The sequence below is a fragment of the Trichosurus vulpecula genome, chromosome 1 (genome assembly GCF_011100635.1).
Source record: "Trichosurus vulpecula isolate mTriVul1 chromosome 1, mTriVul1.pri, whole genome shotgun sequence".
NCBI classification, from domain to species: Eukaryota; Metazoa; Chordata; class Mammalia; order Diprotodontia; family Phalangeridae; genus Trichosurus; species Trichosurus vulpecula.
Window position 1 is genome coordinate 309,349,967 of NC_050573.1, and position 22,358 is coordinate 309,372,324.

General features: G+C 39.3%; 1 protein-coding gene across 2 annotated transcripts in view; it reads right to left on the bottom strand.

The window, feature by feature from the left end:
• The window catches only part of TNFRSF11A (TNF receptor superfamily member 11a), a 120,089-nt gene that overhangs the window by 26,666 nt on the left and 71,065 nt on the right, over positions 1-22,358 (bottom strand). For both annotated transcript variants that reach the window (XM_036742168.1, XM_036742167.1), the window contains 4 exons: positions 17,090-17,233; positions 6,715-6,805; positions 5,057-5,148; positions 87-200 (listed from right to left, as the gene is read on the bottom strand). In XM_036742168.1, coding sequence (XP_036598063.1) covers positions 87-200; positions 5,057-5,148; positions 6,715-6,805; positions 17,090-17,233 — 441 coding nt within the window. The remainder of the gene's footprint in view (positions 1-86; positions 201-5,056; positions 5,149-6,714; positions 6,806-17,089; positions 17,234-22,358) is intronic.

Consider the following 22,358-nt stretch of genomic DNA (forward strand, 5'->3'; position numbering starts at 1 on the left):
GACTTGACAAATTAAGAAAACATACATCCAGAAACACAAGTTTTCTCGTGAGACAGCTTCTGAACGGCTACTCAGAGACACAGTACCTGTCAGAGCTTTCCCTTCCCTCCTATAGTAGATCCCAAAGATGATGACTGTAATTACTGCCAAACATGCCAGGAGGAGCAGAAAGATTACACTGTGTAAGTATTTTGGTGATTCTGTATGGGGAAAAAATATGCATTAGTATAACATTTGGTTTTATTCTATAAACTTCAAAAAAATTCTCTTTCCCATGCCCCCAAATCATGTAATTCAACATTTCTAGAATAACAACCTTTATTAAAGACTTCATAATTCGCCAATGTGGTACCAAAAAGAATTTCACCATACTTTAGCAAGTGACTTAACTGGTTGTGACAAAAAAAAATCATCATCACTTGAAGGCCTGTGAACCTTTCCAAATTCAGCTGGGCTGGTACTTAGATGACAGGTGGGGGACCAGGGAGCTTTGCTAAGGGATTATAAAATCCTGGGCAAGAAAATGAAGACCCTAGGGGTAAAGGAGATATTTTCATCATTTCTTACACTATAGTACGGGGGCTTCAGAAGAGAAAGGCATATTTGGGAAGTAAATGGTTCTTGAAGGCCATGGTACCTGTCAGACACATATTGACTCTAGGCAAATTACTTAACCTCTCAGGGCCTCAGGCAGCTCTCTATATTACAGAGAAGGTTCCAATGTATGTTGATGGAGGAAATGCCTCACCAAGAGGTCCCTACACTGAGGAAGTAGGGTCATAGGTCTGCTTCCCACACTGCCCTCCAACAGGAGCATATCTGAAAACAAGGTTTGGATTTCTAGACTACGGTTTAAAATACCGGAGTAACTGGCTCTTGTCACCAGATGGAGGGCTAATAAAAGTTCTATTTCCCCAGAATCTTACAACATAGAACATAATGATTTAGAGCATTTTTTCATATGACTATAAATTGTTTTGATTTCTTCATCAGAAAACTGCCTGTTCATACCCTTTGACCATTTAACAATTGGGGAATGACTCGTTATAGATTTGACAAAGTTCTTTATATATTTGAGATGTGAGACCTTTATCTGAGAATCTGTCTATGAAATTTTTCCCCTAATTTTCTGCTTTCCTTCTGATCTTTGTTACATTTATTTTATTTATAAAAGACAAACAAAAATCTCAAAACATTTTTTAATTTAATGTAGTCGAACTGATCCATTTTGCACCTCACGCTGCTAATGTAGAATAAGGCGGCTTTAAAATGAACATAGTAGGATAATGAAGAAAATGGTTTACCAATATCTGCCATTTTGTTGTTGTTCAGTCATGTCTGATTCTTTGTGGCCCCATTTGGGTTTTCTTGGCAAAGATATTGCAATGGTTTGCTGTTTCCTTCTCCAGCTTATTTTATAGACGAGGAAACTGAGGCAAACAGAGTTAAGTGATTTGCCCAGGATCACACAGCTAATAAGTGTCTGAGACCAGATTTGAACACAAGAAGATGACTTCAGGCCTGGCACTCTATACACTGCTTGACCTAGTTGCCCTGTGATATCTACCACATCAGTTACCATAGAAAGGAACAGCAATAAGAAAGGGAGCTGTGTGACCCCGAACAAGTCACTTAACTCTGTTTGCCTCAGTTTCCACATCTGTAAAATGAGCTGAAAAAGAAAATGGCAAACCACTGCAGTATCTTTGCCAAGAAAACCCCAAATGGGGCCACAAAAAGTCAGACATGACTGAACAACTGATGTCATTTTGGAAGAGTATGCCTTGTTAAAAAACAACAACAGGACAAGGAGAGGGGAAGTATGTAAGTAACAATGAACATTAATATATGTTTCATGTAAGGAAATTCAGGAAACAAAGGATGGAAGCATGGTGGAGAGCATTTGGATGAAAATCAATGGAGACAGAAACAGAAGCAATATTGTCATCAAAATATCCTATAGACCACATGGACACGAAGGAAGAAATAAATCAGAATTACAAGAAACAAATCACAAGCCTGAACACAGAAGTGTAATATAGCAGTAGTGAGAGGATACTTCAGTCATTCATACTTCTGACGAAGTTCTCTCTCTGGCCCCAAGAAAAGCAACTAATAATTTCTTGTCTTCCCTAAAAGACAATTTTATCCTTCAAAAGGTGTGGGGACCATTGAGCAGAATACTTATTCTGGATCTAATTCTTACTAACAAATAGAAACAAGTTGCTGGATGGCAGGTGGCGGGTGGGGATGGGTAGAAATGATAAGAACTTCAGAGAGAAGTGATCACTCAGTCTTAAAATTTGAGATAGAGGAAAGAAAATTTGGGCATAGCATTGCCATACATTCCAGATTTTAGGAGAGCAGATTCTAATTTGTCTATAGGATAGGATAGGCATGATTTGCAGGAGAAGCTGGCTCAGAGATGATAAGCTCTTAAGAATGAGATTCTGAACAAAGAAAAACAATTTCAATGAAAAAGAAAAGGGAGAGAACTGTCTCAAGAATCTAATTTAATTTACTTTTTTGAAAGGATTTACTAAATGAGGAGAAGGCTTAGGTACAGCAAAGCATTTGATAAAGCGTCTCATGCCATTCTGGTAGACAGGATGAAATGTGAATTGGGTGATTTGTAACTGGTTAAATGTCTAGACCCAAAGAGTAATAAGCAAGAGTCTGATGTCACCTTAAAGAGAGTTCTATGTGTTGTCCTATTAACATTTTTAAAAAAATCAATGACTTGGATAAATGATAAGTATAATTATCAGACTCAGAAACACAAGAATGGGAATGATAGCCAACATGTTACAGACAGCACTAGGATGGTACAAGACCTTGATTGTCCAGAATTATTTGCTGGACCTAATAAGATGAAATGTAGAGATGACTGTATCTTTCTACACTTGAATTCAGACAGTCAAGGTTATGAGGCCTGAGCTGGGGAGGCATGGCTAGCTAATATTTCATGTGAAAAATTATAGTGCAGGATGGCTGAGTCATCAGTCTAACTTGTTGGCCAAAAAATCCAATGTTATCTCAAATTGAATTAAGAGAAGCCCAAATGTTCAGGGCTTCTCTTGTCACATAGTAGGCACTTAATAAAGGCTTGTCAACTGATTGTTGACTGGCAGTCTTGTCCCACTCTGCTCTATCTAGTCAGGCTACATCTGAGAATTCAGTACCACATTTTAGGAAGAACACTGACAAACTGAAATACCCAGGGGAGGGCAGTTAGGTCACTGAGGGATCAAAGGATCCTAGATTTAGAGCCAGAGGGGACCTTAGAATACATTGAATTCAACTCCTTCACTTCACAGATGAGAAAATGGAAGCCCAGAGTAGTTAAGTGAGTTGTTCAGGGACACACAGCTTATTAAGAGTCTGAGGCTGAACTTGGGTCTTTCGAACTCCAAGGCCCCCAGTCAATTCACTATGTCATCTCACTGCCTAATTAGACCTAGAGGGATTAGAGACCTGTCAAAGGGACATGAGTTTACGAAACAAGTAGTTTAGTTTAAAGTAGAAGACTTAAGGGGAGGTATGAACTGTCTTAAAGTATTTAGAGGGCTGTCATTTGATTGGGAAGATTAAATTTATTCAGCTGAGCCTGAGAACAGAATTAAATGAGCTACTGAGGTAGAATTCGATTTGATGTAAAGAAAAACTTTCTACTGACTCACCACCCAAAATGTGGAATGTGCTGCCTCTGGGGAAGAGGGCCCTTCTGCACTGTAGATGTTCAAGGAAAAGCTGGATGACCACTGGTCAGGGATATGTTAAAGGGAAGTTCTCTCAGGGAGGGTTTGGATTTACCTGCCTCTGAGCGCTGAGATTCTGTGATTTCATGCAAATTAAAAGCCTTTTTGAGCCTCAAGCTCTGCTAGAGTATGTGTCCCACTGACGTAACAGCAAGCTCAGCTCCTCACCGAGGTGATGTAGTAGAACAGGCTTTGCTCGAAGGGTTAGAAGAAAACCCTCCTAACTCCTACCACCTTCTTCAAGCCTTTTACTCCTTCAAGAGCCACAAAATAAGGTGTCACAGGGGAGAGAGTTCAGGTCTTAGAGTCAGAAAGATTTCAGTTCAAATCTAGTCCCAAACACTTAGTAGCTACATGGCCCTAAATAAGTAATCTCTCAGCCTTCATTTCCCCATCTATAAAGTGGGGACGATACCAGCACCAAACCTACAGGGTTATTGTAAGAATGAAATGAGAAAACATCTTTAAGTGCTTTGGGAACCTTAAAACACTAGCTAAATGCCAACCTTAAGACCTTATATAAATGCCAACCTTAAAACACTATATAAATGTCATCATTATAAGAGAGGATCCCAATATGAGAGAACCGAGAATTCCTTGATGCTGGCCCTCAGTTATTTCCTTTATCTCTGTATCTGTTCACTGTAGGCACCTCGGTGGCCAGGTCCTACTCCAAAATGATCTGATCTACTCTTTTCCACTGTTCTCTGCCTCATTTGTCTTCACACAGTTTACAAAGATCCGTCCGGCCCCACCTTTAACTCCTCACACTTGACTACTCAGCTTTCCATTTCTTCGTATAACAGACACATTCCTACAGTTGGCCACATCTGGCCTCTACCTGAAACAAACATGACAAAGAAGAAGCTTCCCCTCCACCAATCTAACTACCTCCCACTTTTCCTGATTAATCAGAGTTGGATTCTAACACATTGCTGGCCCCCGAATGACTCCCAGCGTTGCCCCACTCTATCCTACCCACCCCTGCCCTGATGTTAAAGCTATCTTTGCCCATTTACATAGCTAGATCTTTTTTCTTCTCCTGTCTACATAAGTGCAACATTGTCTCTCAAGCACCAACCTAGAAAATTCTGAGTCAATACACTCAGAATGACTCATACTATAGAAATACTGATGGAAAGTTAATTACTGTACTAATAATTGGTGTCATTCCAAACACAAAATGAAAAGTAAACAGTTCCACTCAATACATAGCGCATAATTTAGTCAGAATATGAAATAGTTTATTGTGTTGCAGCATGTCTTCTAACTACCATGTACTTTTGTAAATCATATACCATGTTTTGGTTTTTCAGATGGCAAAGGATCACAAACCACATCTGACTTATCAGTCCCAGGAATTTTTTCTACCATTCCAAGATTGCTGCAGCTGCAAAATAAAAAATAGATATATAAATTAATGACTTTACATTATGCTCTCAAAAAAGAAAAGAAGAAACACAATGAAAACCCCAGTCAACGTTCCCTGGGAAATATGTGGAAATATAGTCATTTATAGCTCAGTTTTATATTTTTGGTGAAGGAAATGTTGAATATCCCTTCCTGAATTACAGAGGATTAGTGACAGATTCCAATGGTTATGAAAAGATGGACAAGTTGGAAACATAGAAAGCTTTTACAAAATGGCTATGTGGAATAAAAAAAAATCAGATGGAAATAAGTGCCCAGGGAACACAAATAATCATGATAAAATATAATTTGTGTTTAACCCTCATGGAATCTTGTTTTACAAAAAAGTATAAAGATCTCATAAGAAAATGTGTTTGTTTTTTGGAACATTATTAAAAGTCTACAGTAGCTAAGTGCTTACCCTCCTTAATCACAACTACTTAAAAGATTTCTTTACATTTCATAAGGATTTATTTAAAACAGTTAAAACTAAAATCTATCTTTAAAATTTATGTAAAATGCAAATTGATGAAGCATTTCTTATTTTTCCTCTACAGAATCCTCCCCGAATGTTGATCCTGGGTTCTCCAAAGCTCTGCCAATGGAGCTCAAACTCAGGCTGGTCCCATCTGGTTAGAAAAGTTTCTAGGACAGTCCTGACAGCAGCTTTCAGCTGCCATCCAGAAACCAGCTTGGCTGAGGCTGGGAGGCTCATCACCAGCAGTCTGCCCACTAGGGGATGGCCATCTTTCTATATTGGATTTTAATCCCTTTTTTATTATTATTAGTTCCGATTACTTGTAAGTGGCATATGATAAACTTATGACAATGAAAGAAGGGAAAATAATATATCAAGGAAAGACTGGGAGATAATTTAAAGGGAAATAGAGAAATTAAGTAAAAGCAAGTACAAACACAAGTTCAATAAAAAGTAAGGAAGGAGCTGCTAAAACGAAATTCTTTAAAATATTCTCTGTTAGAGTGAGGGTGAAGTGATTGGAAGTTCCTGTTTTAGGCAACTAAAGTCAAAGAAATGGCTCAATCAATCCTTTTTCATTGAGTTGAATGAATTAACCCTTTGTCTGGATATCATGTGGACACAGCCTGAATATGATACAACTTATCAATACAAATAAATTAGAGTACTAGGTCTGTTGGATTCAGGAAGATCTAAATTCAAATTCTGCCTCAGACACTGACTCACTATGTGACCCTGGGCAAGTTACTCACTCCATATGTCTCAGCTTCCTCAACTGTAAAATGGGATAATAATAGCCCCTTGTAGAAGATCAAATGAGATAATATTGTACTTAGTACAGTGCAGGACATATACAGTAGGCACTTAATAAGTCTCTCCCTCCCTCCCCCCTCCCCTCCCTTCCTTCCTTCCTTCCTTCCTTCCTTCCTTCCTTCCTTCCTTCCTTCCTTCCTTCCTTCCTTCCTTCCTTCCTTCCTGTTGTTTAAATTCTGTAGCATTCCTCCCATCTCTCCTCTCTGTGTGTATTCATTTGCAATTGTGTGTAATTTCACTATGAAGTTCACTTACTTGGTCCAGGATTTACACTTGTTGGAAGAAAAAGCGTCGGAGAAGTAGCCCACGAGACATGGCTTACATCCTGGATCATTGTTTGGCTGTACTGCGGCATAAAAAAACAACACAATGAAGCCTATTCAAGTGACACATCACAACACTTCAGTGGTATTGCTGTTCTTTCCTCCTGCTTTCTCCTCCTGTGCTCCATCCAGGTGTGTCTAATTGTCTCTTCCTGAAGGTTCAGGCCTGCTGCCACCTCAGTTCTGGCTCTGAGCAGGAATTATAAGACAAACACTCTCATTTCTGCTAGAGAAAACCTTTGGCTCACTACCAACCTCCATTCTTGCTCCTGTCACCCCCATGCCTGATACATAGATTCCCATGTATACATTCATGCTTTCTTTGGTTCATGATCCCTCTGTGCCCTAGCTCTCTGCCTGGGTCCCCAAACCCCTGAGCTTCCATCTCCCAAATTGATATAGGTAGTAGAAACCATTGCATTGGGAGTCAGAAGACATGGCCTTGAGTCCTGACTATACTAATTACTTCTCATTTTCCTCTGCTACTTATTTCCATATATTATTGGGCAAGTCACTCAATCTCTTTGGTCTGCTTCCTTGTTTGCAATAGGAAGAGGTTGGGTTAGATGATGTCTGAGGTTCCTTTTAAGCCTGAGTGATTGTATGATTTCCTTGTGAAATAGTATATATGTGTAAAACTGAAAATAATATCCAGTGTGACCTCAATGTCATTTCAATGAACTAGTTTATCAATTCTAAAAGGCATGCTATGTATAATTGATATCATATGCTTGCCTTTCAGAGAGCTTGGGAGGTAGATGGGAGAGAATCTGGATATAATAGAATATTATTGCACCATAAGAAATTACAAACATGAAGAACACAAATATGAAAAGAGATGAAATAACATAGAATAATGAGAGCAGATGCAAAAGGGCCATAAGCACAGGGACAACAACTACATAAAAAGAAAAAGACATAATAATAGTAATGATGATAATTAATAACAACAGCAACAAAATCTGAAAAAACATATAGAAGAAAAAGAGATCAGAAGGGAAGCAGAAGCAAGCCGGGCTATTGTCATTATTTTGTTAAAGCTAATATACATATTTTAAAACGAACTCTAAACTGGAGTTTATGGTTTTCCGTAAATCAATTTTTTGTTTGCTTATATGGTTGTTTTTGTTGAATCATTAAGTTCATATTCCAAAGAGTAGATGGTTACAATGTTTATGCTCCAATATTCCCATCAGTGTTAAAGTATAGTACCTATAAACCACCAACAAAAACCTTCATATAATATTTCTTCAGTAGTCCAAGGATCCCTAGTGTGGGTGTCCCCTCCAGCAATGCAGATCCCAATCCTTCTGGCCCTAGTGGATAGTCTTGGAGAGTTATTGTGGTCAAAAAATTCATCTCACTGTGGCCAAACTTGTGATAAATCCATATAACTTAGGCTGGTCCTCAGATGATGTACAGTCCATCACTAAGTTCTTCTTCTCAGCATCCACTGACATAGTCTGGGACAACTCAGGATCATCACCGGAGCATAATTAAAAGCAGTGCCAGAATTCTAACACAGGGCTTTTGACTCCTAATCAATATTAAAGTCTGGTCTAAGTACAGGTACCTCAATACCTTGAAGTATTGAGCTGTTTTTTACACAAGTGGTGTCATGGTCTTTTATAGCCATCAAATTACCAGGCATTACACCTCCTGTCATGTGGTCTCAGATTCCTGTGGCCTCTCATTGATTTGAAAATCAAATCTGTGTCAAAGCTGGGGTCTGGGATAGAATTGACCTTGCTGATGATGAGAGGGTAAATAAATAAACCATGCCTCAGCCCTCCATAGGCTCTATATGCCAGGCTGCTTGCCATTTGGCTTCCTGCCACCACCCCCTACTACCCGACTTGGCCCAGACTCCCACTCCCACCCTTCCACATTTTGCTCAGGGCATGATAATCAAATCAACTCTGAGCTGAGGCCTGGGCACAAATACCATGGCTAATGGGAAGGGTGTGACAATTGATCTATTGTCCTATAGCCAGCAAACTCCTCTCTACCCTGAAGTCCTGTGATTCAGAGCTGAAAGCTGCCTAGGCAAAAATTTGGTTCCCTTGCTACTATTTCTCATACCTGAATCCCATCTACATCAATCCTATCCCTGTCATGTCTCTATCCAGCTCTCTCTCTATGGAAAACCCAATCAACTGATACCAAATTATCATTTACTTTAGGCCTCTTCCTCTCACGTGTTCTCTGTGTCCTTGCAATGATGGAAACAAGCTCATCCCACCCCTAGAAGACACCCTCTCTACTAATGGCAGAAATTCGGAAGGTATTGAATGCACCTTTTTTTCAGATCCCCTGATACAGTGGGCTAGGATCCCCAATGCCACCTCCTGACCCTCTCCTTACCACCATTACTTAGCACTTGAGGTCCATTCCATCTAGATATTGGACCTCATTTAGATCCTTATGACGGTTTTATGGACAGGTCATCGGGTCTTCTCTTTTCTTTCTCAAGGAGCTCGTGTACAAGTTCCCTCTTCTCTCTAATTCTAAATGTCAAATCTCCTCTGATTCCTTTTCTCTTATCTCAGAGAAAAATATGGACTTTCTCCTTGCCAACAATATCCCCTCAACTATAGCCCTTTACCTCTTCCCTTCCTGTCTCATCCGGGAGATTATCTCTCTGATAACTTTCTTTAATTCATGATCAAGTGATGTCTGCAAATATGCCCAGATCTCTCTCTCCTTAAAATACCCTCACTTGACTTCATCTCTTCACTGCCTTATGCCTATCCTTCCTTTCACAGTCAAATTCCTAGAAAAAGCTATTGATACTTGTCTCCTCTATTCCCTCATGGTTGTTTTTCTTATTGTTCGATCCTTTCAGTCGTGTCCAACTTCCTGTGACCCCATTTGGGATTTTCTTGGCAGAGATGATGGAGCGGTTTGTTATTTCCTTCTCCGGCTCATTTTGCAGATGAGGAACCCACTTTTGGAGGATACCGTAGGAGGGATTCATGTTTTAGGTAGGAGGTAGATGAGATGACAGCTGAGGTCCTGTTCAATTCTAAGAGTCTATGACTGAACCAAGACTTGCCTGCCTATATTGTAGTAGGTAGCTGCTTCTCCTTCTATAGAATTATTCTAATTTGATATATAATTATTATATATAATACATTACATTATATAATTATGATATATAATACATTGAATATAATTGAATAATATATTGAGTATAGTTTTATATAATATTATTATATGTAATATTATATATTATATTCTATAACATTCTAATTCTATTCAATTATTCTATTGAATTATGCTAACCTCTTGATTTTTTGGCCCAAGTATATCACATACCGGGTACCTGTCTTTCTGTTGAGCAAAGCTCCTAGTCTTGTAAAATGCTTAGCACCATGCCTGGCACTGGAGTAGGCACTTAATTATATGCTTGTTCCCTTCCTCCCTTCGGTTCATCCCCATCCCCATTCAAATTTTAGCAGAGGAGAACACATTTTTCCCTAAATAATTAAATATTGCTTTGGGGGGGCAGGCAATCAGGGGTTAACTGACTTGCCCAGGGTCACAGAGTTAGTAAATATCTGAGGCCAAATTTGAACTCAGATCCTCCTGACTCCAGGACCAGTGCTCTTATCCATTGTGCCGCCTAAAAAATGTTACAGGAAGACTGCATGGTATTGTAGAAAAGGCACTAGACCTGAAGTCGGCTAACTCTAGGTTCCAATGTTGGCTCTTCTCTTTACCCTCTGTGTGATCTTGGACAAATCTCTTCACCTTAACCTCAGCCACACTTGCCAGAACTGAAAGATTTCTGGACTTGGAGTCAGGTGACAGATTCAAACTACTTTTATGGACAAGGGCAAAGCACAGTTTCTCAGAGCCTTAGTTTCTTCATCTATAAAATGGGTGCAACAATACTCATGTGACATACTTCACAGAGTTATCATTTGCATATCTCAAAGCACAATAGGGATGTCCCAAAAAGTCTTAGTGTGGTTTTAGGCTCTAATAGCTTTCATAGCTATTAAACTTTATGGCTTAAAACTGCACTCGGACTTTTGGGACACCCCGTATAACTGAGTTATTATAATCTTTCAGATGAGGACAAAAAGCTTTTTGAAGCCTCTTCTGTCTCTAACTCCTATGCTCTCCTGGATAAATCGAAGGCTCACCTGGGAAGGAAGTGATAAATATTTCTACTATTTCTCAAAAACTTCATCACTAAAATGAAAATTTCTAGTATTGTGGGAGTTAATTATAAGTTTTTGCAAACCACACATGTTACATATGAGCCCTATGTAATTTTGTTGGAAAAAAATCACAGGCTAGTATAATTATAACAGCATTGTGATGATGCAACCAGGCCATTATCTGGTGCTAAAGCTACAAATTACTCTTGAAAAGAAATCATAAAAAGAGTCACTAGTTTCATGAATGAAGTGATAAAATAAAGAATTAATTACTGGCACCTTTTTTGCCTTTCTTTCTAACTAGGTCTCAGAAGATTTCAGAAAGACACTTCTGATTCCTCTGTGAACCATCTCAATTAAAATTACAGTATATTGAACTTTTAAATGTGCCATTTGTCTAAAAATCAGAGGGCTTACCCTAGGACTATCTATAATAGCGGGCATGAATATAGTTTAGGAGTATGTCTCTTGTTCATAAGCCAGTGTTGACTTTCTTACTATCACAGAATCTCAGAGAAAGAAGAGATGTCAGGGGCTGTCTACTCCAAGTTATCCCAACCCTGAACAGAAATCTCCTCCATAAAATACATGGTCGTCTAGTTCTGTTTGAAGAGCTCTCCTAAGGAGAACTCATTCAGTTCCAAGGCAGCCTACTCCACTTTTCACAGTTCTAATAGGAACCTTTTTACTAAGTTAAATGAGATCAAAAGAGATACTGTATGTAAAGCACTTTGCAAACCTGAAATGCTAGCTAGAATTATACTGTATGTATAAATGTGCCTCTTTAAAGCTTCACAGTTTTTGCCCATTGCTACTCATTCTGCCCTCTGGGACCTGGTACGACCAGCATAATCCCTCTTGAAATATCCAAACATGGCTGTCCTGGCTGAGCCTTGATTTATATTCTCAGTCCTACAGGTGGTTCTCCTTCCTCCTAGATCATCCACACAGAAAATCAAAAGTAGTGGTTACTCATGTGGGAGTCATTTCAGAATCAGCTGTCTGGGTACAGTCAGATCATCAACTGCCTACAGCAAAGATCAAAACTGGTACCAAATTAAAACCACAGGGTCATAGATCTAGAGCAAAGAGCCTTCTGAGGCCATTTATTCCAAATCCCCCAATTTACAAATGAAGAAACTAAGGCCTATGAAGGTAATTTGTCTAAGGTCACATAGCATCACTGGCAGCATTTGAACCCAGGTCCTTTGACTGCTAAGAAGACACCATATGGAATTCTGGAATCAGGGAATTACAAAAGCTACACCTTGATCCATTTAAACAAGCTATTCACTCTGAAAAACAGGGACTTGATAAAAGCAATCTTTTACAATGCATTAATGACAGCTAGCGTTTGGACTCTGACTCTCACTCTAATTTGAGGAAATAGAAATAGCACCTAAAAAATGAAGCTGAGAATAGCAACTGGACTGAACCAAGAAATCTGTTATAATGCAACACAATTTTTTAAAGCATCAAGGGATCAATTTTTAAAATATTTCAGAGGAGAAAGAATATCTATAGAAAAGAAAAAATCATAGACAGTGTGATTACCTCCAAAAAGTGACTGAGAAAACATCATCAGTTATCATGGTGCCACGAAAAGAATACTTGAATTTGAAATCAAAGGATCTAAATGCAAATCTTGTCCTTGCCGCTGGTCCTGTCTGACCTTGGGTAAGATGCTAACCGTCTCTGGGCTTCAGTTCTCTCATATGTGAAATGAAGGGGTTGGACTATATGGCCTCTAAGAACCTTTCTTTCCATCTCCAAATCTATGATACACAAACCTGTTTCATATAAGGTCTACTTACTTACTTCTGTAAAGTACTTATGAGAAGAGTCCATAAGGTCTATGAAACAAAAGAACTACGAATCCCTATTTTAAAGGGTCCCCTCTGACAAAGTGTCTCTGAAGTAATACTGTCACATGAAATTCCTCGAGAGTTACAATTAGAGAGAGAGATTTTTGTCCCACAATGCAGTTTTTCAACATCAAGCAACCCAAATCTGGAAACATGCTTACCAAACATATTTTCCGCTGTTGAAGAAAATGATCTATAAAGAAAATAGGTTTCCTGGAGATGGAAAGGTTCTCTGGTCTTGGGTGGCATTATGAATGATTGCACCTAGCCCCAGAATGCAACAGGGCTTCCTCAAAAAGATCATGAGTACTCAAAAGAAAATAGCCTAGCAATACACATGGGAAAAAGCAAGTGGATGCATCTTGATCATGATATATGGTAGAAGGCACAATGAATTAAATTAGTCCATATATATATATATATATATCTTGGGTAGGCATACATCTGTACCAGGTGTGTGCTGGAGCCAGCTTAAATGTTAAATTTTGTTAAATTTTCAATATGAGCATTTAGAACTCAGAAATCAACAAATCTACAAATCAAGGATTTATTATTGTTTTGTTGATTGTCTAGACTTAAGAAAATGTGAATAGTGTAGGTTAAACTTAAAAGTGTATAATACTTTTTTTGAGGAGATGATTGTTAAACATTTACCATCATGCCTTTGAATTTACCAAGACTGAATAGGAAATAGGAGGGAAAAAAGAGGTCAGAATAGCAGTTGAGAAAATACAGAAGGCTTTCAATGATACAGCATGCTCTCTGAGACAGAAAACTCATCTCTTTCATACTAATAGACTCTCAATGATGCTGCATGGCTGCGAATCACTGAGCACCAAAATATCAGAAAAAATTACAACTGCAGATGGCCCAAGGGAAAGGGAGAAATGCAAGGTGGATGTAAATATGCCAGTGATAAACTGGAATGAAAGTTACCTGCAAGGAAGACAAGTGACAGAAACAGTCCATAACTCTTGAGATAAGAGATCCCACTGACAGGCATATAGTTTAAAAAAGCCAAAGACAAAAAATGTTCCCATATGCACCACAATACGCATGGCAGCACTTTTTGTGGGAGCAAGATATTGGAAACAAAGTAAAGGAGGTTCTCATCAATTGGGATGTTGGTTAAATAAATTATAGTGCATGAATGCAATGAAAGGTTACTTATTACTCTGCCTTGAAAAATGATGGATATGTAGAATTCAGAGGAGCATGGGAAGATACCTGGGCTCATACAATCATAAACTGAGAACTGTAATGGACCTCAAAGACCAACCCCCTTATTTTACAGATGAGGAAACTGAGACCCAAGGAAGTTAAGTGATAAAAGCACTTATCAGGTTGTAAACATTTGAACTAATGTAGAGTGAAATAAACAGGAAAAAAATCCTCAGTAAACCCAACAACTCTAATGATGTCAATCGAAAGAAAAAACTGAATGGTGTGTAATTATAGTGACTAAGTTCAGCCCCAGAAAAGAGATGGGAAAATCCACCTCCCTTCCTTCTTTGCAGAAGTGGGGGGTTATGGATCAATTAAGTGCCATAATTCTTGCCTAAATGGAGTTACAATCCAGCCACCAGAAACAACATGTATATACACAGGTATATACAATATAGAAAACAGCTACAGAATAATTTTGGAAGGAAGGTACTAGTAGCTTAGGGGACTCAGGAAAGGTTTTATGTAGAAGGTGGTCCCTTAGCTGAGCCACCAAACAAAATTAGGAATTCTAAGACACAACAGTGAGGAGGGAGAACATTTCAGGCATGGGGGAATGGCAGGCGTCTTGTAAGGTTCAAAGACATAATGGATATAAAACACTTTGCAAACCTTAAAGCAAAAGTGAGTGCTATTATTATTATTATCATCATTATTATTAATCATTATTATTTTTAGCGTCCAGTCACCAGCCTCCAGTCTGGGGATGACTGCATTGTCTTAGCTTTCTACTGAACTCCTGCTATTCTAAAGCAATATTTATAGGGCAATACAAGGGTGTGCTGGTAAATGAGGGGGGAAGTTCATGCATATACATATTCAAGTTTTATCTGTATTATTAACATTTTCTTAAGTCTAGACAATCAACAAGACAATAAATCAAGCCCTAATTTGTAGCCTGATTTCTGAGGTGTAAACACACTGAAAACCTAATAATTAGCTCTTCTGAGTTGATTAAAGCTGACTCCAGCACACCCCCCAGGGACTGATAATGCAAAGCCACAGATAGGGAAAAGAGTGCCATGTATGAGGAAAATTAAGAAGGCTGATTTGATTGGCTTATGGTGTGTGTAGTGGAGTAGTGTGCAATAAGCCCGGAAAGGGAGAATGGGGCCAGTTTGTGAAGGCTTTAAATTCCATGGTAATTTTTATTTGATTCTAGAGGTGATAGGGAATCACAGGAGTTAATAGAGGAGGGGAGTAGCATAGTTAGACTTGTACTTTAGGAAGACACATGTAAAACACTGTATACAATGTCAGATTCAGTTAATATGCTGGTTAATTTTGCTAAATCGCTTTTTTCTATTTTATTTTTATGCTTTGTTATAAGGGACATTTGATATATAGAGACAAGGGATATACTCAGAAATAAAAGTGATACAAAAATAAAAGCTATCAACAAAAGGTTTGTTTGTTTTTTAGCAAAAAACATCACAAAGATATGTATGACCAGACTAGGTGACGAGCCTTTCAAGTCATAACAGCAAAGGACAGCAGAACAGTGCCAGCAGTACCGGTACCCACAGCATGTTATAATAATAACACACATTTATACAGCACTTAACATGTGGCAGGCACTGTGCTAAGCTCTTTACAATTATTAGCCCATTCGATCCTCACAACAGCCCAGCAAGGTAGGGGCTATTACTATCCCCATTTTACAGATAAGAAAGCTGGGTTGAATGATTTGCTCAGGGTTATCCCCCTAGTAAATGACTGAGGCAGAATTTGAACTCAGGTCTTTCTGACTCCAACTCCAGCACTCCCCCTCCTCCATAACCTAGTTGCTTCTAAAAAAAAGTCTCAGAAGAAAGCCTCTGGTGCTTAGAGTAGATCCTGGGATCAGCAATTGCAAAGGATAAGCAAAGATACGAATGACTTTTTCTCGGCTCTTTGGAGAGAATATTCCCATCAGTGGGGTCACAGGTCACTGGAAGTCCAGAATTGCTTATTGGTTATTTTCAAGTAACATAATTAACTTAATAACCAATAATTGCTTATTGGTTATTTTCAAGTAACATAATTAACTAATGAGGGCCAGACCTAGTATTAGAATCCATATCACCCTTCTTTAAATCCTGTGGTACCTGGTGTGGTGCCTTCAACATCAAAAGTATGTAATTGAAGTTTGCTGAATTTAGTTGAATTAATGCAGAACCAGATTTAGAGAAGTAAGGGGGAACATCCAGGGAGATTTGAGGAAATATATTTTCCATAGGCTTAATTAACGTATCAATTTGTGAGCCCCTTATTACTTTTTGCAGGCCAGGGTCTGCTTCACTCTTCTATAGAGCTAGAGGTGCTGAGGGACAGATTCCTACAGCTGTGGGGCAAAGGGGTCACATCATAGACTTAGGCTTATTCAAGTCAAATCAAGAAATCAGCAAGTATTTATTAAATATCAATAATGTGCTTGGCACTGAAAATATAAAGACAAAAGCTAAACAGTCCTTGCCCTCAAGGAGCTTATAATCTACTAGAGCAGGCCAGTTTTTGTACAACTTGCAAGTTAGTAATGATTTTTTTATGTTTTTAAAAAGTTAAAAAGTTATGTTTTTAAAAGTGTAACAACCATTCTTAGCTGGAGGTTGTACAAAGACAGGTGGAAGCCAGATTTGGCCCATGGGCTGTATTTTGCCAGTCTTTGTACTAGAGGAAGACAATATATGTACATACAAGTAAATGCTAAATGGATACCAAGTAAATATGAAGGTATTTGTATTTAGAGGGGAGAGTACCAAGGGGGAGGATCAAGAGGAAAGATTTGAACTGAGCCTTGAAAAGAGATCAAAGATTCCCAGACCATCTGCTTAACAAGATTTCATCTCATTTAACTAGATTGGGGGTGTGGGGAATAATCTCTGTGGTCTGTCCATCATTTAGATCCACTCCTCCATCATCTCCCCAGGGAAAACCTTTGGCGGAGGTCTACAGCTCCTGCTGCCTACCTCTGGTTGTCATTACCACCACAGCGCAAGTGTATCCCTGATGATGTTGTTTACTGTTACAAAACAAGAACATGAAATTCCATAAAATAAAATGGTCTTACAAGGATTTTCGGCTTCAAAGCCTGGGCCACATTTTCCATTGCGTAGACAGCTGTCAAAGTCATCACTCCAGTGGTACCCAGGGGTACAGGCACATTGCCGTGGGAAGGTTTGATTGCCAGGATGGACTACTTTCAGACCTTTTCCTGAGAGGGAGAAAAAGATGTAAAGACCAGATCTCACTCAAACATTTGCAGAAGGTAGAGGGGCATTCTTCATGCATCTTTCCTATTACTGCAAATCCCAAACTGAAACCATCAAAACAAAGCAGGCTGCCCTAGTCCCTATGGAGAAGATGGGACACGTGCTTCAGGGTCCTTTGGGATTCCTTCAGGATTCAATATATTTGTATTTAAGACACTCAAATTCTCTTGACGTTGTCACACTTTCTGTGTTAAAGTCCCCAGAAACGTTTTCCCCAACTTTAAAAGCTTGAGTTTTTTTATAAATTTATTTTTAAATTTTAGTTTACAATACTCAGTTCCACAAGGTTTTGGGTTCCAAACCTTCTTTCCCTCCCTCTCCTTCCCCCTCCCCACCAAGACAGCAAAGCTTGAGTTTTTTTAAACAACATTACTACTATTACCACTCTCCCCCTGCTGCTGCTGCTGCTTTTCCTACTATTCCTACTACTCTTACTACTCCTTCTACTTGTGCTACCACCAACTCATATTTATAGAACACTTCAAGGTTTCCAGAGTGCTTTTCTTCCATATTTCCTAAAATAAGGAAGGGAGAGTATTACTGTTCCAATTTTACAGTTGAAGAAACCGAAGTCTAGAGACGTTATGTGACAAGCCCAGGGACGCACAGCTAGCAAGTGGAAGAGCTGGAATTCAAACTTAGGTTTCTTCAGTCCAAGAATGTTGTAACACCAGTGCTCTTTTCACTACAATACATTACAATACAATTCAATTCAACAAACATTTGTTAAGTGCTTACTACGAACAGAGTACAGTATTCTAGGCAAAGGAAGAGATGATTTTAGGTAATACGTGATCTTCACCCTCCATGGCACTTAGAATCCGAAAGAATGCTATGACACATATACAAGTAACTGGACATGGTAAGAGCATGAAGGGGGTACAAAGTACTATGTGAAGTCTGAGTGGGTGAGAGTCTTTACTAATAGGGAAAGTTTTATAGAGGTAATGGCATTTGAGTTGGACTTTTAAAGAGATTCAACAGGTGGTGAAGGGGTGGGGACCACAAGGGAAGGCATTCAGGCCAGAGAATACCACGAGTAAAAGCACAGAGTTGGGGGTTCAGGTGGGGTGTGCAGAGAGAAGTCTAGTTTGGCTGAACAAAGAAGACATCAAAGGGAACAAATGATGTAAGGCTGGAGAAACAGAGTGAGGTAACAGACGATGCCAGGCAAAGTAGCTTGAACTTGACTTGGTAGACAGAAAGGGGTCATTGAAGAATTATGAGGAGAGGAATGACTTAACATACACTAAATAATTGGTCTGGCAGCAGTGTAAAGTGCAGATAGAAGGGAGAGAGCAAAGGAAGAAAGACCTGGTATGAGACCTTAGCAATAGTCCAGATGGGTGGTAATGCATGACTCTACTTAGGGTGGTGGTGGTTAGAATAGAGAGAAGGGGGCAAAAGTAAGAGGTATATCAGAAGCAAAAGACCTGGCAACCCATTTTGAATGAGAGGTAAAGGAGAAGAAAGGGTCCGAGGTAATGCCAAGGTTTGGAATATAGGAGACTGGGTAAATGGTAGGGTCACTCACAGAAACAGTGAAAGGAGGAGGACTTGGAATTTAGGGAAAAGTGATACGTTTGATTTTGGCCATGTTTGTTTGAATTACCTGTGGGACATCCAGGTAGACGTTTCTCATGGGAATTTGGAAGGATGGACCCTGGTTTTTGGAGATTAGTCAGGTTGGAAATCTAGATTTGGCTATCATCTCTATAGCCTTCATGGTTGATGCCATGAGAAGAAATAAGATTTCAAGACGGGATAGAGATAAATGGAATGGAAGGAAAAGGGAAATGTGAGCGTGTGTGTGTGTGTGTGTGTGTGTGTGTGTGTGTGTGTGTGTGTGAGAGAGAGAGAGAGAGAGAGAGAGAGATAGAGACAGAGAGAAAAGAGAAGAGAGGAAGAGAGAGGGAGAGGAGGGGAAGGAGAGGGAGTCAGACAGACAGAGGAGAGACAGAGAGAGAGTCAGGCAGACAGAGACAGAGATAGAGACAAAGAGTCAAGAGCAGAGCCTCAGAACCTTATAATATACCCATTTTGGTGGACAAAGAGCTCCAAGACACAGAAGGAGTAATTAACGAGGTAGGAGAACCAGCAGAGGTGCTTTGGAAGCCAAGGAATGAGAGGGGCCACAAGGCCAAGTCAACAAGCATTCGGTGCTAAGGTGATTCATTCTTTGGCCGTGGCAACCCATGGAACAAAGAAAATTGTAAAATGCCCTGGTTCTGTGTGTCCCCTTTCTAATCCTCCAATGATGGTGACGGAATGTCTGAAAAGGGACAAAAGGTACACAGAGTTTTCAGACCAGCTATAAAAAATAATTTAATTGCTGGTACAATGTGCTACGTGCAAATTTTGGAACCCAAGGACCTTGTTCCAAATCTTGGCTCTGATACTTAATGTGTATTCCTGGACAAATCTGTGACACTGTGTCAAAAAGCTTAGTGAAGAGCCTTCTAAGTACTTGGGTAGATCCTCTAGAGGAGAAGGTAGACAAGAATCACATATGAAGAAAAGGCGTGGTTGGATTGTGATCTGCCACAGTGGACATGGTACCTGCTTCAGTGAGATCACAAGTCAACTAATTATGAAATGTGGTTGTGAAGAGTAGAAGAGGAGAGGGACAGGACAGTCAATGGACAGAGTAGAGGAGTCAGAGTCCTGTGTTTTTAGGATTGGTGAAATGAACATGTTTGTAGGCATATGGAAAGGAGTCACTAGAGGAGATATAAAAGATGCATGAAAAAAAAAGATATGATTCTGGGACCAAGGTCATGGAAGAGGTGAAAGATGATGGAATCTAGGGTACAGGTAGAGGGATTAGCCTCAGTGAGGACTAGGGATAACTCTTTTTCTACGACTTTGGGAAGGAAAATGAGTGGGTGATGATGCCGGGAAGTTTTGATGATTAAAGGAGGAGAGTTGATCAGAGTTTCTGTCAAACTTCTCAGTGAAGTGGGAAGCTAAGTGTGGCGGCTGCTGTAAGTATTGGGGTTGGAGAATGACATTTGGGTTTTTGATAAGATGATCACTAAGAAATAACATATGAAGTCAGCTGGAGTACAGTAAAAGGACTGGCAAGTTGTGGCAAGGTTGCTAAGATTTCACTTGTTCAAACTAGTTGGAGAATGTGGTGTTACACTAACATTTCAGTTAACGGGAAATGGGCGGATCCAATTTTAACTACATTTTAATATAAACTCCTTGAAGGCAGGGATTATTTTGTTTTTGTATTTGCATCTGTGTTCTTAGTATCTTGCATGTAGTATGCACTCAATATATGTTTCTTGAATCGAAAATAATAAATATATTTAACACTCAAAGTAAACTGAAAAAAAATGCATTGGGCCTTCAGGATCTTGCAACTGCCTCAGGCTGAAATGTTCTGATCATTACTAATCACTGCCTAGTTGTGTACATATAAAATGTGGCAGCATTAGAGGAATTAGAGCTGAGAGGGACTAAGGAGATCATCTGGTCTAATCTGGCATTTTGCAGATGGAAACTGAGGCTCAGGTGACTAGTCCCAAAATTTAGTTATATTAAGTGATTTGCCCCAGGGCAGTAAGGAGCAGAGCTGAGATAGGGAATCCAGTCCTCTGACTTAGGATCTGTTGATCTTAGACCATGTGGAGCTAAAGCTTTACTGACATTATGACATATGCTTGTTACATTTTTTTTGCCTAAATTCCTGACACCTATTTTACATTGGCTCTGTTTCATCAAATTATAGTGTAAAATGCTTTTTAGAAATCTGGTCATTTGATTTTTTTGACTGTTTATAATCAGAATAAATGGAATTTTGCTGTAGTAAGCTTCATGGGTACATGGCCTTGATATTTATGTAAAGGACATAAAACAATTCAATAAATATTGATTAAGCACTTATGTGCAAGGCAACAGGGAGAGAAAAGCCAAAAATGAAACAGCTCCCGGCCTGGCAGAGTTTAGATTTGGAGGCAAATATTGCAAGCAAAATTATTTCTTGAGAGAAAGCCAAAGGCAGCGTGGCTCACTGGAAAAAAAAAAAACAAAACGCTGGATTTGGAATCTGAAGACTTGACTTCAAATCGTGGCTCCGATTCTACCTATTTTCCGTAAGTCACTTAATCTCTTCTGGCAACAGTTTATTTGGACATCCCCCCCATGATGTCATTGGTCCTCTTTGAAAATGAAGGAAAAACAAGAATAACTTGTCTATAAAACAAGAGACCTCAATGATCTGAGGCAACTAGGTGACACCATAGTGCAGAGAGTGCTGGGTCTAGAATCAGGAAGATCTGAGTTTAAATCTGGCCTCAGACGCTAACTGTGTGACCCTGGTCAAGTCATTTAACCTCTGTTTCTCTTAGTTTTCTCATCTGTAAAATGGGAATAATAATAGGACCTATATCAGGGTTGTTGTGAGGATCAAGTATATAATATTTATAAAAGTACCCAGTACAGTTTCTGGCATGTGGTAGGAACTATATAAACGCTTATTCTCTCCTCTTCCTCTCTAAGGTCCACTCCATCCCTTAGTCTGGGATGTTGCTTGGAAGAGGCTTGCCTGCCTTACCCTCCTTGATGAAAGTCACACAACTCTTGTAGATTAAGTTCCTAAAGTCTTCATTTTAGCTGCAAAGAGAAGCCTGGCCCCACTGTCACACTCTTGAAGTAATGTTTGGTGTGGTGGGGAATACCTGCTTCCATTCATGGCCTGGGGCCATGCTAGAGCTAGGGGGAAATTCCCATTTTTTCCCTGCTCCCACATTATAGTGTATGGTTCAGCCCTGCTGCTATCTATTGACATCAAAGTGAATCCGTGACTTTTTGTAAGGGTCCCGACTTCTTCTGCAGATGTGACACTGATAAAACACTTGGGGCTTGGGCGTGGAGTGCTTTGGAACTGCACACTCATAGCTTGGAAGTAAGCCAGCCTTTCCTGAAGTATACTGGGTGTCCTAAAGAGCCCAGTGTGGTTTAAGATCTTAAAAGTGAATTAAGACTTTTAGAATACCATATGTCATATCATAACATATCGTATCATATCATATCACATATCATGTCATGTAATATAACAAG